At 48.6% G+C, this 14,961-nt stretch overlaps 5 protein-coding genes across 5 annotated transcripts; 2 read left to right on the plus strand and 3 right to left on the minus strand.

Annotated features, from left to right (window-relative positions):
* Positions 1-11: 11 nt before the first annotated feature.
* On the minus strand, positions 12-6,670 carry BDV37DRAFT_292782 (AP-1 complex accessory protein LAA1). The gene is made up of 6 exons (XM_032089248.1): positions 4,129-6,670; positions 3,719-4,075; positions 2,394-3,668; positions 2,111-2,342; positions 1,756-2,057; positions 12-1,694 (listed from the first exon to the last, which is right to left on the minus strand). Exons 1-6 carry the CDS (start codon positions 6,568-6,570, stop codon positions 141-143), a joined length of 6,162 nt encoding a protein of 2,053 aa, XP_031943138.1. The 5' UTR covers positions 6,571-6,670; the 3' UTR covers positions 12-140.
* A 197-nt stretch (positions 6,671-6,867) lies between these two features.
* BDV37DRAFT_244112 (post-initiation translation factor DPC29) lies at positions 6,868-7,876 on the plus strand. The gene is made up of 2 exons (XM_032081497.1): positions 6,868-7,087; positions 7,146-7,876. Exons 1-2 carry the CDS (start codon positions 6,880-6,882, stop codon positions 7,769-7,771), a joined length of 834 nt encoding a protein of 277 aa, XP_031943139.1. The 5' UTR covers positions 6,868-6,879; the 3' UTR covers positions 7,772-7,876.
* A 71-nt stretch (positions 7,877-7,947) lies between these two features.
* On the minus strand, positions 7,948-10,316 carry BDV37DRAFT_281368 (Mis6 domain protein; the record flags this gene model as incomplete). Its single annotated transcript, XM_032086802.1, has 4 exons — positions 7,948-9,045; positions 9,098-10,122; positions 10,187-10,240; positions 10,295-10,316. 4 exons carry the CDS (start codon positions 10,314-10,316, stop codon positions 7,948-7,950), a joined length of 2,199 nt encoding a protein of 732 aa, XP_031943140.1.
* Positions 10,317-10,780: 464 nt separating this feature from the next.
* Positions 10,781-13,256, minus strand: BDV37DRAFT_244115 (CLPTM1 family protein). The gene is made up of 4 exons (XM_032081498.1): positions 13,070-13,256; positions 11,942-13,006; positions 11,397-11,882; positions 10,781-11,342 (listed from the first exon to the last, which is right to left on the minus strand). Exons 1-4 carry the CDS (start codon positions 13,109-13,111, stop codon positions 11,010-11,012), a joined length of 1,926 nt encoding a protein of 641 aa, XP_031943141.1. The 5' UTR covers positions 13,112-13,256; the 3' UTR covers positions 10,781-11,009.
* Positions 13,257-13,515: 259 nt separating this feature from the next.
* BDV37DRAFT_270309 (short chain dehydrogenase/reductase family protein) lies at positions 13,516-14,928 on the plus strand (the record flags this gene model as incomplete). The annotated part of the gene is made up of 5 exons (XM_032084533.1): positions 13,516-13,796; positions 13,886-13,971; positions 14,032-14,196; positions 14,250-14,320; positions 14,377-14,928. The coding sequence occupies 5 exons, from the start codon at positions 13,516-13,518 to the stop codon at positions 14,926-14,928; spliced, it is 1,155 nt and encodes a 384-aa protein (XP_031943142.1).
* Between the last annotated feature and the right edge of the window lie 33 nt (positions 14,929-14,961).

Genomic DNA, 14,961 nt, shown 5'->3' on the forward strand with positions numbered 1-14,961 from the left:
ATGGAATTCGTTTATAGTATTATTGTCTTAACATAAACACATCAAGATAGGGATTCATTATATTAGAAACATGAAGATAGTTTGGGGGTCTGAAGGCAAAGAATGCCCAAAGAAACACATAGCGCGGAGTCTCTAGAGCTCTAAAAATCAAATCTCAAAGCAATAGTAGGCTCATTTTGCTGGGCTTGCACACTGTCTCTGGTACTCTTATTGGCACCAGAGTCAACATTCACACTTCGAAGGATGTCCTCGAGATGAGCTTTCTGTTCTGGAGTCATCGTAGCCACAAGAGCCCGGAACACCGACTGGTCTGTCTTGGCGAGTTCCAGTAGATGAACAGCCGTCTCTTTGTAAACTGCTTGCCCTTCTCTTTTTCCACGTGCAAGGAGGGCCGACATGATGATGGACAGGGCAGTGGGTATATCGCTGGCGTTGCTAACGTAGGAGACTAGTGTGCGGGCGATGACGGTTCTTGAATTCTCTGGGTCGTTGGGGACGTCGCCATTGTCCATGGGGCAGCCTACTAAGAAGCTGATCAGGCGAGGGAACAAGTATTTCGCAATTACTTCTTCTGTGGGAGATCCTGTTGAAGACAGAAGGATTGATCGGAGGCAGCCTGCCGCAACGTTTGCGAGACCGACATCCTGAAGGCAGTCCAGGAACTCGTTGAGGATGCGGACAATAGTGGGGTCATTAGGCGGGAGGACATGGCCTCCTGTGGTTAATAAGATGGTAATCGCCAAAAGCGTGTTCTTGGCGCAAGGCAAAGAAGACTCGGACTCGCGACGCTGGGCGATTGTGAGAGTGGTGAGGAAACGGGTGAGGCAGCCGCGCAACTGGCGCGCGACCACGTGAAGGTCGTCAGACTTTTCTGGTCCAACGTCCTTCGGATGGCTTATACTTTGAACAAAATGTTTGAAAATTGGAAGTGCCTGAGGAACGACCTCTGATTGGCATAGCCCAGTGGCAAGAATGGTGGTGAATATGTGTAAGATGCATGCGTTCAGGTCATTGCGAATGATGGACGGGAAAATGGACGCAACGTTCACAAGAGATGACAAGGCGAGACGGATGAGTGATAGAGCATCATCTGATCCCACGTTGAACCGCGCAAGAGGAACCGACTCACGAAGGTTCGGTAGTAGCCCGGCAAGAACAAGAATGATACTTCTGGTCAGCTCGAAGAGCTGCTCAATATCATCGGACAAATGATCGCTTCGTCCCTCGCTGCCCTTTGCAGAGGGATGATCCAGAGACAAGTTTCGCGCTATTTCAACGATGACATTCTGGATGGGCGTCCCTTCAGTCAACGCGAGACGGTCAAGGGAATCCATTGTCTCCGAAAAGATAGCATCCTGGTAGATGGCATTTCCGGATATTATTGGCCGGAGAATCCGCTTGAGAGCCTGCAGAATCTCTAGTCTCTGCGACGCCGTAGTAGACTGGTCAACAAGGGCTTCGAATGCCAAACCGAATAGAACGAAGAAGAACGCAACTGGTTCATCGCGGTAATTAATGTCGTTTCCTTTTTTCTTTGTCTCTCCGTTCGTTACATCTTCATCGTCCGGAGACTTCTCAACAGGTTCCTCATCTGGTTTCATTTTTCCGTCCAATGCGTCGAAGACGAAATCAATATCCTTTTCCACTAAGCCCGCGATGGCATCGACGAGGCTCAGCCAAGTGTCTTGATAGAACTATAGGTAATGTCAGCTTCCGTGCAATAAGACAATCATAATTTAGGCGTGAGTGGCTGACCTTGAGAAGAGTCTCTCGATTCAAAGCAGCATATACCTCGTCCAAATCATTGCTCAGCGGCCCCGTTCCTAAACTACCAGAAATGTCTGGTTCGAACCGTAGGCGAGCATATTCCTGAAGGGAAGAAAGCCACAGCGGCGTAAGTTTGGCGAGATGAGATTGGACTACCTCATTCAGATAATCTTGCTCGATACTTGCTACTTGAAGCCGAGCCCAAGCAGAATACAGCGCCATCTTTACCATAACCCTGGCGTTTGAGTTGAGACCCTTCAAGTCTCCAATCTCAGTAGTGTCCGGATTTCCTGTAGAATATTAGTTAGTATAAGTATTGATAAAATTAAATCTCATGACTCACTTGAGAAGTTCTCAAGACCCAGCACTAGTAATTTTAATATCCTGCCCATCCTGTCTACGTTTGTTACAATTCCTGTTGCAATGAAGGTAGCCGAGACATTGATGGCCCCTGATGCCAACTCGGGAGAAGAGTCCGCTGCAAATGCTGGTGTAAGTGCAGAACCGATCTGAGCTTGGTATTGCTCCAGGAGAGACGCTTCTGCGAAGTCTGGATCTGGAGTCTTGCCAAACATCTGGAAAGGGTGTCAGTTTGGTGACAAGCATCGAATGAAATACAGACTTACCCTAAGAACTTGATCGAGGATTTTGAGACCCCATACTCGCAGTTCTATCACGTTGGCAGTAGATGCCGAGAATGCCATCCTCACAATATCTCCCACTCTCTGTTGCAGGGCCAGCTCAGCAGGAATTGTCTGATCAGGCAAGATCTCTTGCTCTACCGTTGCCAAAAGTTCGCTAAGGCAACTGAGGACGAAGTTGCGGGTTTGCCATTTCAGTAGTTCTTGCCCAGGAACAGCCTCATTTACAACGTCTGACTGCCCAGCCCCGGCGATGGCAGATGCAAAGCCGGCAACTTCATCGTCCGGTATATCATTGACAGCAGATTTGACAGCTGGGGTGGGAGGTGGCTCTTCCACTTTACCACGAGTCTTTGTCAATGTGTTATGGAAGCGCTGTACCCACAGCTCAGTCTCCTCTAGAGCAGTCTGCTGCAACCAGTCTTGAATCATGCTCCTGAGGTTCGCATTATCTGGCGTATCGTCGAAGGCAAGCCAGATGCCTTCCTCTAGGGCCGGTGCAGCTTCCAGAACCGATACCGAGTCTCGCTTCATGAGGTTACTTAGTCCTCTGATGGCCACATCCCTCATTAATAGGTTATCCGCAGCGAGCTCGGTCTGCAGACGTTTTACATATCCTGAGAAATCCACGTAATTGGGAGCATAAAGTGACAAATGATCCAGGCATTTAGAGCTTTCAGAAACCAAAGCCGGGTTATCCTCCAACTGAAACTGCCGAAGAAGAGTGAGTATAAGGTTGCGCGTTTTGGCAATGTCTTGGAGATCGGGACCCAAAACGTTGATCAAAGAATCCACGCAACGGCTTATGACTATTGGCGTAAGGTAAGACATTTCGATATTAGAGGTTGCAAGAGTAGCAGACTCCTCGTTGTGGGTATCTGCGTAATACACTTGAGCAAGCATACCGAGCGAGCTTGAGACAAATGGCGAAAATGTCAAGCCCGCAGAGTTAGCCACTCTTTCCAGCCCTCCAAGCGCCCAGAAATGAACCACGGGGTGAGGGTCATTGCACAAGGACATGAGGACACCGACGATAGTTTTGAGGTGCAGACCAGCTGCCATGCCACCTACCTGAGAATGAATGCAACCCAAGGCAGCAGCACAGCCAGCACGAGCATTTGGCTCTCTGTTGTCTACGATTGTGTCGACAAGCCAATTGATCTGCGAGGTAGTGAAGGTATTCCCAGAACTCTCACACAGTCTTCCGAGAGCTTCCACCCCAATGGTTCGAACAACTGGATCAGCATCGGTTACAAATTTCTAAGACAGTTAGTTCAGTGACTCGTCACATAGATTTCGGAGCATCCTACCTGCAACAGCTCTTGCAATATCTTGTCAGTCGTAGGGTTGAGCTTTCCACTCGTCGAATTAGAATCTTTGAGGGCAACCTTCAAGGCCTCGAGCAATGCCACAGCGATGTTAACTACCATGGCAGCTTTGCGACCGGGGTTGCGCTGCAAGCTCGAAGAGGAAAGGAAGGTTGCAATCTGCTCTACGCTACTTTCTTGTACTTTGGGAGCATGCAATGGAATAGCAACGGAGAAAAGCTCAATAGCAGCATTGACAACGCCAGTAGAATGCGGATCGGCTAGCAGACAGCCGCCATGTCTTGATGCGTATAGAAGGGCAGAGTCATGCTCACTCCCTTGACAAATAGGGAAAGTTAACTTGATGGGTCAGTTCTACCTGGACTAGCTCTAGGGAAAGTCGGTATACTTACAGCGTCATCAATAGCCTGGTCTGCCGATTCCACTGCTGACCAAGCCGGTCCATTATCATTCTCATGTTTTCCGGAGAGCGTCATACGAACGTACTCCCTCGCCAATCCAGTTAAACCAAACGCAAAATTGTCATTTAGATCCCACAAACTTTCGAACTGCGCTGTAGAAGCAGCAATTGAGCTTTCAAGAGGACCGGACTGGGCGAGCTCTGGCTCCGCAAAGGACGAAATAGCTAGACTTAAAAGACTGGTCTGAGAGATTATATCTCCATGGCTGAGAGGGTGAACATGGATCAGCTTGGAGAAGCACTGCAATACACGCCGCCGAACCATGGTCGCAATATCATGCAATTGCAGGGAAGGATGAAGACGCTGAGAGATATCCGTCACAGACTTCTGACGGGGCAGGTCATCAAGAAAGCCAACAGTGTTCTGTAGCATAGTAGCGATTCTCCTCGCGCCGTCTGCCGTGATCAATTTGCTATTAAACTCTAGGAACGCTAACAACGACCCCAGTGCAAATTCCCTAACATGGGCAAGGAAGCTCATCTCCAAGTTCCCACGCTGAGCAAAGTTTTCTTTGCCAAGGTGCTTGGGAAGCGCATTTTTCCACAAGAGCATCAACTGTGACAGATGTATTTTCACGAAGCTAGGCCCCAGAGGCATTAGGCCTCCGATCAAAATCCAAGCAACCTGAATTTGTGTACTCGCGGCACGCAGTTCGGAGTTGCTGCTCGTCTTCAGGAGATCTGTTGCTTGAGTGAATACCCGAGAATAAACATCAACGGAGCCGTAGAGCGGCTGCAGTCTAGAGGTACTCAACATGGCAGACAGCCCATTTGCATAACCGACACAGCGTCGTGGCGCTTGGCGGGGTGTAGAAAGTTGCCCGACCTCCCTGTTCAAGCTATTTAGACAAATCGTAACGCACGACAACAACTGATGAGGGCAGGCAAGTACAAAGCTGCGCAGACAATGTGCAACATGGACCTGCACAGTATAGCTGGGGTGAGGAAGAACCTGAAGAAGAGCTTCACGGCAGGGCTCAGCTAGGGACACGAAGGCAGAGCCAAGGGATGAAATTAAAGAGGACAGTGCACTAAGAGCGCTAGTTAACGTGTACTTGCTAGGTTCACGACGTTCCTGGATGACTTGAGGGTAATCCTTAAGAATTTCGTTGATCAACCACTTCGCAGCGTTGAGCTGGCTGTTTTCACTAAGCGACTCACGACCAACAGTGTCCTCTAAGATACTTTTGACAAACTTTCTCGTCATGAGAAGTCTGAATCGATTATATGTAACAGTTGGGTGATTCAGGAGGTCAAACAGAAGGTGGTTTGCAATTTCACCATAGCGTTCTTCAACAAATTTGTTGCCCAAAATACGCAGGACATGTTTATAACAGATTGCAATACCTGCGCGTGAACGATTGGATGTTGTGCTGCGCAAATATTGGGTGGATAGTTGGCGAAGAAGGTCGGGTAGAAGGAAGAACAGACGCGACTCGGGTTTCTTGGATACGGACGATTCAGAGACCTCCGCCTCTTCCTCGTCCTCCCCAGGTCGCGGTGCTGGCTTTTTCGATTGTCTCTTTGCTTTCTTGGACTTTGGCATCGGAGCAACCTTGGCTTCTGTGGCATGCAGTTTCGCTAGCGCTCGCGCCAGGCAAGCCGCAGCAGCATGTCTGACTGGAGCCGCTGGGCTGTCAATAACTTTCCAGGTGACTGTCTTGACATGGTCGAAATCATTTGCATTATCGAAGAACGGCGTGGTGTTCACTAGCTGCTCTAAGCATCGGCAAGCATGAACCTGGACGAATGTCGATTTATCTCCGGTAGCTGCATTGCGAGCCTGCTTCCAAATATCTCGCGCCGCCGCTTCATCCACTGGAATCCCCACGCCAACAACCACCTTCCGCAATACTGCAAAAATAGATCCGCGCAGGCCAGTATTATTGTTGGAGTTCTTCAACAGTTTGAGTAGGCTGGAAATGACAATGCCCGCTTGCGCAAAGACACTTTCACCGGCGACCACGAATACCTCACCCAAACAGTGAGCTGCAGCGAATTTGGTTCTAAGCTCTTCATGCTTCCCTGCATTCAGAAGCCCAAGCAAATCAGTGACTGTTTCGAACAGGACCCCGCGATCGCCTTTGCTGAATATAGCTCCAAAACATCGTCCCAGGTTATTGCGCACAACTCGCGTGATCGTCGGAGAGGAAAGAGTGAGGATTTTGAACAACTCCTTTTTCAGGAATTTCTGCTGTGCCGAAACCTGCGGCTTTTCTAGTCCTGAAATATACTGTACTAGGTCCGATGTGAATGTGAGGAGGTAAAGGTCCTGCTGTTCGGAGGGGAGGGCATGGAGCTTGGTGACATCCAACTCCGCTCGGGGAGGCACATTGTCGGAGGAAGTACGTGCAGCGGTTTCAGATGAAGACATTGAATTCGATAGTTCCGATCAGGGCGTTGCCAATAAGGTTTCCCTGAGAGGAAAATAATACGTATCTAAATTAAGGAGAAGGAAACTGGTGATATGTGCGACGGAATAAATGAGTGTCTTGTCTAAATACGGGATACTATATCGGAGACGGGCCCCCTTCTCGGGGCACCTGGCCACACCTCCGTCCGGGGGTGGGCGACGGAGAAAATGTCGGGCCGGTAGTCCATAGATAGGACCATCATAGAGCATTCTCATATATGCGTACGCACACCTTAAATGCGCCTCCATTGCTCGGCGAGAACCTTGACCATGACGGCAATTGTGAACAGAGGCTTATTCCGGAACGGCGCGCGCTCCCAATCGGTGTGCTATTTTTGTCGTGGCTTCGCCAGCAGTTCTCCCTCGTTCGCGGGACATAATCGATGGTCTCAGATCAAACATGACAAGGCAAAGAATGACAAGGCGAAAAGTAAGGAGCGCCAAATTATCGGCAAGGAAATCAGTAGCGCGACGCAAAGTATGCTTTTTGATTGACCCCGCCCTCATAACATGCGCAAGCTAACAGTTATCATCAGTGTGGGGAGCGGATCCAAAGTTCAATCCCCGGCTGACCCTTGCCCTCTCGAACGCGAAACGAGCCGGAATCCCAAAGACCGTGATCGAGGCAGCGATCGCAAGAGGTCAGGGTATAAGCGTAACTGGCGAGGCCCTCGAGCAAGTCACCATCGAGGCTATACTGCCCCATTCCGTTGCGGCCGTTGTCGAATGTCAAACTGACCAGAAGGCGCGCATCTTGCAAGATCTCCGCTATGCTATCAAAGATGCTGGTGGAACCGTCACCCCAACTACCTATCTCTTTGAAAAGAAGGGAAGGATAATCTTCGAAAAGAAAGACGGCCTGAACCCAGATGACTATCTTGATCAGGCTATTGAAGCTGGTGCTATGGACATTACGGTAGATGAAGAAGGCCGTCTCGTTGTGTTCACAGAGCCAACAGAAACAAAGAGTGTGGGTGAAGCTTTGACAAAGTCATCTCAGCTCACAATCGAAGAACTAGAAATTATTTGGGATCCGAACCAAGACACCTTGGTCGAGCTGACGGAGGATGAACATGTGAGGGAAATAGAGGACATCCTTAGTACCCTTCGTGAGGAGTCGAGCGTTCGTGACATCTATCTGAACACTACGCAACAGCTCTGATGCTAGGTATACTCTACCCAGTTTATGTCCCACTTACGACACCTGTATAGTACGCTGCAGTGATTATAGAATACATAATAGATGTACAGTAGAGATAGAGCGCTTACTAGGTTCTTTGGACGGGCTACACAAGTTGGAAGCATAGGTAAGTGTCATTTCGTGTTATTGTCATCCTATCATTCTTTCCGTAAGGCCTTCATCGTGCTCCGCATTAAGCTTCCAATGCCAATACTTCCTGTCGCTTCCAGCCAGTCCAACATTCGCACTCTGTATTCCTGCCAAGGTACCTTAATGCCGCCTTCCTTCTCCAAGGCACTGAGTGCTTTCTGGGTTACTGGTCTCTTTAGCCTAGGCTGGTTTTCGCCGAGATCGCTTTCCTCCTCAATATCGGCGAAGCAAGCAGCGGACATATTACAGAGTGCGACATTATGGCTAAGAGAGAACATCGAAGACAGATTATACGTAAAAGCTGTCTCTCTCTTCCTTTCTCGAGAGCTGTCTGTTGCATCCCGGACATATTGCGTGAGTGCAGCGATTGTAGGAGCAGGTATCAAACAGCCTAATGCGTTGGGGTCGTCCCCATTTAGGCCTCGGTTTCGCCATATGAGGTTACAAATATCCATAATGTAGCCGTTGAATTGGCCCACCAACTGTGTTGGATATAGTGATTCGGCAGAACCCGGGGTTTGGAGCACCTTAGAAGTCAAGGAAGCTTCGAAGGCCGATTTATAGCTGGCAAGCACGGAACTCATTATCGAAATAATGGAGTTGATCGGAGTAAAGATGAGTGTGTAGACGGTGGGAGCCATTGGAATCGCAATACGAATGTTTCCGTTTAGGTGTGAATGCGAAAATAATTCAGCTAAAACACAATAAAATTCAGTGACAGATAGGGCAGCCGGTCTTGGGCTCTCCATATTGTCAGCAGGCGCCTGCTGAACAGCTGGGCATTCGAGAATAGACAGCGCCAACAGCTCTGCGTGTGAGATCAAACGGCCCAGTGGTTTAGATTCTTCCAAAGTGAATGGCTGGGCCCTTAATTTGACACCCCATTGGCGAATGATAGAAGTATAGAAGTCCAATAGGCTAGATCTGGGAAACAGTTTGTCCGTAAGTACGGCATATTCGAGTGGCTCCAAGAAATCATGTTTTATAGAGTCATAATCCTCGATATCAAGGTATTCGAGGAGGTAGAATATTTGCTCTCTCATATCTCTGCCGTTCCATGACAGAAGATACGATTTCAAGAACGCGGCAACTGGGGAAGGAATTTCCTAATATGTTCTTTAGTGTTAAAATAATCAGTATCCAGCTGCAATCTCGTACCTTTGTGTATTGTACATAGTCCACAGCAAGAGACATTATGTAGCTCAAGGATTCCAGTTTCTCATCTTTGTCTTCAGCATCCTCCAGGTTTTCGTTAAAAAAGCTTCTCCACCAATCATCCAAACGGTGGCTAGCGAACTTAGGCTGGACAAGAAACAAGTACTTTTGGGCGATACCATCTCCAATCATCGATATGATCTGGTTTGGCAACTCAATTTTGTCAAGCTTGTCAACAAAGTGGTCAACACCACGTAGTTCTTCCAAGGATGTGCGTCCATAGGAGACACGTGAAGTCTGGACATCCGGTACCAGGACCTCCATTTTGCTTCTTTTCGATATTCCACGGTGCACCACTTGAAAATTCCGGGGCTGGGTAGCCTGTAGCCTTTCCATGTTTGTGTCTTGGAGAAGCCTCACATGGCTGGACCATTCAGGGTCTGGATGCTTGAAGAACAGTCCCTTCCTCCCAGATACACCCAGGTCCCCAACAATGACATCAGGGCAGTAGTTCTTAAAGACTTTAAGTAGTGTAACAAGTTCTCTTTCATCACCACCAGAAGTAACAACCAGTTCCATCAGGGCTTGTATCCTAAATGGCTTAACATGCTTGCGCCGTGTAACCAGGGAAAGAAGATGGCATAGAGGTTTGCGCAGACTTATCATGTCTAGATGGTTAAAAAGTACGGCATAAAGCTTGGATAAGTGAGACCTATCAGCAAGGAACTCATGTACCATGATCAGCCATCGCAAGAGTAACGATTGTGTCGCAGGTGATGGTTTGTTCTTGTTAGGCCCAAGACAACACGCAATCTGCGTGACGAGGCTGGATGGCACACTTTCCACCGGATACAGGTTTTTAATAAGTGTAGTAATTGTACCTTGGTCAAGTTGACTGCGTGTCGTGGTAATCTTCACCAGACGCTCAAGCGCGATCTGGGAAAGACCGCCCTCATATGCGTGCGTAGCGATCGTTTTGGCCAGTTCTCCAGCATCTATATCACGTTGCTTAGAAGGCACGGAAGCAACTGCAAAAGGAAATCAGCACAGAAGAATTTATAGATTTTCCGTGAGTTCTAGATGTGATCTTACCTGCCTCGAGACGCTTGATTGCATCTAGTAGGCCAGTAGGCCTAGGCTCTGCGCCTGGTATTGCTGTCAGTAAACTTGTCCACTTCCAGGAGTTCGAAGGTAACGAACCTGTATCTGTATCAGACGACATGGTATGCTTTGGTATTAATCGTAACTACTGCAGCTGATTCTCATGCTCGCGCCTTTTGCCCCTACAAATGGCGTTGGTTCAGGATAACATCGGCTATTTTGCGTGCCGCCCGACCTGTCGCGTCGCCCCGAAAAATAGTGAGTAAACAGTCAATTCAACTCTCCCTTAAATGATATGCGGTAGCTATTCCCATTCGCATTTGTCATTCATTGATATATATTATCTTGTTGTATTCTTGACAATTTGTACATATTATCTTCCAATCGCGCAATCTTAACTTATGGGCATCTGCAATGATGGATGCAAGTAAATTCCATGGGCGCGGAAATTACGAACTTTACCAGATTTGGTCACTACCGCGATCTTCCTCAACATCATGTTGCGCAAGGCTCATGCCGCCGTCTCTTACTCGGTGATACTATGTTTAATGTGTAAAATATATATGATGTAAATACGTAATAGGACTGACATTCAACAATTAATACATTAAAAACTTTACAAGGTCGAAAGTAGGTGAGAAAGCAGGGTGTTTCGTTGTGTACTGAGTGAGACGATGCTCTAGTATGCCTCCAGTATAACAAAGTCCAGAAACCTCTGCTCAATAAACATATTTAGCTGAACAACCACCGGGCAGTCCTTTCCGAGTATGCTCCCCAACATAAGTAGATTCGGAATCTAAACCAAGGGCTGGCCTTACTTCCTCTTGCGGGTAGATGATTTCGAGGTATCTTTTCCGGACGCCTGGGATGGCGCCGCGGTTTCTGCCTTCTCTTTGACATCCTTGGCATCAACGGCTGGTGGCTCTTCCTCAGCATCGCTATCACCTCCCTGACCGAACTCGTTCACACGTGTGTAATCAACCCGGTACTTCCAGCCCTGGTAAAGCCAAACGAAGAAAATGACATCATCACGCAGAGTCGCAAGCCTGTGAAGCCACGGCATCTTGACCGTGAAAGCGAAAAGATCGTCGATGAAGGTGTTTAGGAACTTGTACATCAACGCTTTGCCAGGCATATGCGCAACAGACTAGGAACAGCAAGGTTAGCTAGGTTATGTAGCGGAATAAAAAAAAATACTAACCTTCAAGCGGTAGTTGATATACAAGCTGGGGACCATCATCAGGAAACCGTAGGCATAGACACTCCCAACAAGTGTTTCAATAATGTAGGAGTACCACGACTTGTGGGTGTTGTAGACCAAGCTGTACACTGCGTATGCAGCCAGGAGAGGTACGGCAATGATATAGAGATAGCGGAACGCGATTTCGTCGTACTCTTTGGTCTTCTGCTCTGTCTCAGTGAGTTTATGTTTGTCCTCAAATACCACAACATAAGGCAGGAAGGAGAAGAAAGAGTTCGGTGCTGGCTGCCGCAACCGGACATCGACAGTCTTTGTGATTTTCCAAGCTTCGAGGAGGATACCAAAGCCCTGACTGGCAAGAATCATCCAGGAAGTGTTCTCACTGTTATCCATGAGGTAGAGGAAAACAACTGCCTGCATAAAGACATTGGCCAAGATCGTACGAACGGACGTTCCAACGACGTCCTTCTTTTTGCGCCAGTGAGCCTATTACGGAAAGACTAGGTCAGTGCATTGCTCTAGATCTGCACGGGTTACAAACTCACAATATCATTCTTGAAGGCCAGAGTCTCGAAGACCATGTGAAGGATGGTCACGACACCAGTTGTGCCCAGCAGCCAGATGTTCGTATCCAAGAGGACCTCTTTCACCATTTCGAACTCAGTACCGTCACCGCCACCCGGTGTCGAAGCTCCAAAGGCAGCCTGTCGAGCAGTTTGTTTTGCGCTGTCATCGACGCTCGCCATCATGCTGAACTTCCAGTTCTGCAGATTGCTGAGGGTAATGCGAAGAGGCACGGTCTCCACGGTGGAATTAAGCTCCATCATATGACTCTTAAGTTGCCAAAAAGTGTTCAAGTAAACAATAGGGTAGTACCATCCATTCTTTCCAGAGGCGTCTCTTGCGCCAGATGCCTCTAGCTGCAAATGCGACCGGACAGCCGGATGAATCTGGCGGAATCGCTGGGTACCCGAATCAGGAATTAGAGATATCGTGAAGTTCGGGTGATAGTACGATGCGATGGAGACTTCCGGTGTGTTGTCTTCCACCTCTTCTTCAGCTTCGTCAGAACCTGCAAGAAGGTTCTTGAGCTTCTTGGCTTTTTTCTTCGGGAGATACTGGTTAAGTGGACGAAAGAAATAAATTGCAGAGTCCGTGCTGTAATCTTTGGCCGAGGGGTCAAGCTGATGCCCGGTAAGTCCGAGCATGAAGTGCGCGAAAAGAGTGCCATTCTGTTGTACTTCTTTGGGGATCTTGATGGTAGTATCAATTTCCCTGGTGTCACTGTAGTTTCCAAGAGTGAAGTTCTTCTCATTGAGCACAAGTTGGCTTGCCGGGCCAGACTTTGCAGTAGGAAGTACGACCGATGGCGAGACGTAGATGTTCATGTCCAAAGCACTGTCGGAAGGCCAAATCGGATTTATAACATCGGGGATAGCACTGTACTCCGTTATTTCGCTACGAGCTGGACGATCTGCGAAGGTAGGAATTCCACTCGGCTTCCCGCTAGTACCAGCATCGTTCTGCTGGCGGCCACCAAAGAATTGACTGAAGATGAACTGCGTCAGTAAGAAGAAAGCCAAACCCTGAAGGGCTCCCTTGAAGCCGGACTAAATGTATGATATGTCAGCGCGATCAGCCTGGTAAAAAATGACGCTACGTCGCATACGTACGCTAGACTCCGGCTCATCCCTGCGCTGTCTTTGTTCAGGCATTGTGCTCTCTTTTGACGTGACCCAGAGATACAGTGGCCTGGTCGACAAGAGAGGGATGGTAAAAGCAGAGGAAGGGAGGGAAGAGAAAAGAAAGGAAAAGGCCACGAACGGCGGACTGCTAGTAATCTGCTGAACTACGCCGCTTTGGTCCAGAACTCGGGTCGTTTTATCTTGGCGGGTCGAGGAATTGTTCTTATCGGCGCATGACATAACTAACGCGATTGTTCCCTCTGTGCTCATTTCTCCACATTTCCCAGCTCCACGAACACGAAAACCGTCCTGAACCGCAGTTGATCGGCCGCCCGGGTCCTCTACTACTTATCTAGATCGGTAACATCAGATCCTACAAATAATTGTCGCGCGGTCGACATGTGTGGCGCGTAGATATCATCAGCTTTGATCTAATGTCGGACAATCCTCCTTTCACCGAATCCCCCCGCCCTCAGTTTCCCGCCCATAATGAACCACGAGTATGGGTGATCACTGCTGGGGATTCGCCCATTGGGATCTCAGTCATACGCCAAATCCTCACGCACGGCGATTACGCATTGGTTGGGTTAGCACATTCGAGTCTAGAACGGGACGATTGCCGTCGAGATGAATTCGAGTCTTTCCTAGCCGAGATTGATAGTCACAGCCATGAGGGGTGGCGACAGCGATTCAAGTCCGTCCCTTTCGATATAAGGTGTGCACTCTGAAGATGCCTTCAAAATGACCTCGCTGTGGAGCGTCGGCTATAAAGGGGAGCGGAGTGAGCTTACATTCATCATGCAGGATGATAGGAGAATGTCAAGCACTTGTGGCAGATGCCGTTACAACATTCGGCAAGATAGACATTCTTCTTTGCTGTACAAGTCAAAGTATGGAATATGCAACATGCTCCTTTCGACGCCGGTCATTTAGCTAACTTACCTGCGCAGCCCTAGTAGGGGCGGTGGAGGAGTTCGGGGCCTCCCAACAAACGCTGAACATGGTTCGGGACCAATTCGAAATCAACTATTTCGGGCCCCTTAGCATTATAAAAGCAGCGCTTCCCCATATGAGGAAGCAGAAAACTGGGCACATCATGATTCTCTCGGGGATTAGTAAGGCTTAGTCAATACTGGTTTTAAGGGAGGTTAATCGCTAACGAAGACAGCCGCCCATATCGGCACGCCAGGGCTTGGGATGTACTGCGCAGCCGGATGGGCTCTTGAAGGGTTTTGCGACGTGAGTGCAATCTGTGCCGGAGGCTTCACCCATTTCTGCTAACTGTCACGCTGCAGAGTCTTGCATACGAGATAGCTCCCTTCAACCTCAAACTCACAATTATCCAATGTAGTATCGAAATTGGCATTCTCACGAATCTAGTTACTAGCGTGCCTCCAATAGTTCCCGCATATTCACCAGCTTCAAACCAAGCACCCCTTTTCCGCGGTATGTTAAACCGACTTGTGCCTCGTCTGCCCAACACACACACCGAAACGAATGGAACCCAAGAAACTGGCCAAATTGCCTCCGTTGATAATGGACCATTTTCACGCCCTGAAGTTACGGCAATGTATCCTCCACTCAGCTCTGCACATATGGAGGTCTTGGTCGCAGAAACGGTATATGCCATCACCGCGATAGGTGGGCATGAAAACCCACCCTCGCGCCATATAGTAGGGCAGGAGGGTGTTGCGAGTGTGAAGGAAAAGCTGAAAACTGTTAGCGAGGAGCTGGAGGACTTCATACAGTCTAGCTATGCCGTTGATTACGCTGCTGGCGGCGATCATAAAAGGACGTCCAAGGACGAAGCTATTTTCGGCATGGGGACAGGCAATGGTGGGGTCTAGAGCAAAAGTTCTAGATTTAATGAAAGGATTAAT

The sequence above is a fragment of the Aspergillus pseudonomiae genome (assembly GCF_009193645.1).
Source record: "Aspergillus pseudonomiae strain CBS 119388 unplaced genomic scaffold BDV37scaffold_20, whole genome shotgun sequence".
Classification (NCBI taxonomy): domain Eukaryota; kingdom Fungi; phylum Ascomycota; class Eurotiomycetes; order Eurotiales; family Aspergillaceae; genus Aspergillus; species Aspergillus pseudonomiae.

Coding starts and splice junctions, on each gene's coding strand:
- BDV37DRAFT_244112 (XM_032081497.1), top strand. CDS start 6,880: ATGACGGCAATTGTGAACAGAGGCTTATTCCGGAACGGCGCGCGCTCC. Junction 7,088..7,145: donor AATCAGTAGCGCGACGCAAA/GTATGCTTTTTG, acceptor AGTTATCATCAG/TGTGGGGAGCGGATCCAAAG.
- BDV37DRAFT_292782 (XM_032089248.1), bottom strand. CDS start 6,570: ATGTCTTCATCTGAAACCGCTGCACGTACTTCCTCCGACAATGTGCCT. Junction 4,076..4,128: donor ACCAGGCTATTGATGACGCT/GTAAGTATACCG, acceptor TGACCCATCAAG/TTAACTTTCCCTATTTGTCA. Junction 1,695..1,755: donor ATCGAGAGACTCTTCTCAAG/GTCAGCCACTCA, acceptor CATTACCTATAG/TTCTATCAAGACACTTGGCT.
- BDV37DRAFT_244115 (XM_032081498.1), bottom strand. CDS start 13,111: ATGCCTGAACAAAGACAGCGCAGGGATGAGCCGGAGTCTAGC. Junction 13,007..13,069: donor GGGATGAGCCGGAGTCTAGC/GTACGTATGCGA, acceptor TCATACATTTAG/TCCGGCTTCAAGGGAGCCCT. Junction 11,343..11,396: donor ATATCAACTACCGCTTGAAG/GTTAGTATTTTT, acceptor TGCTGTTCCTAG/TCTGTTGCGCATATGCCTGG.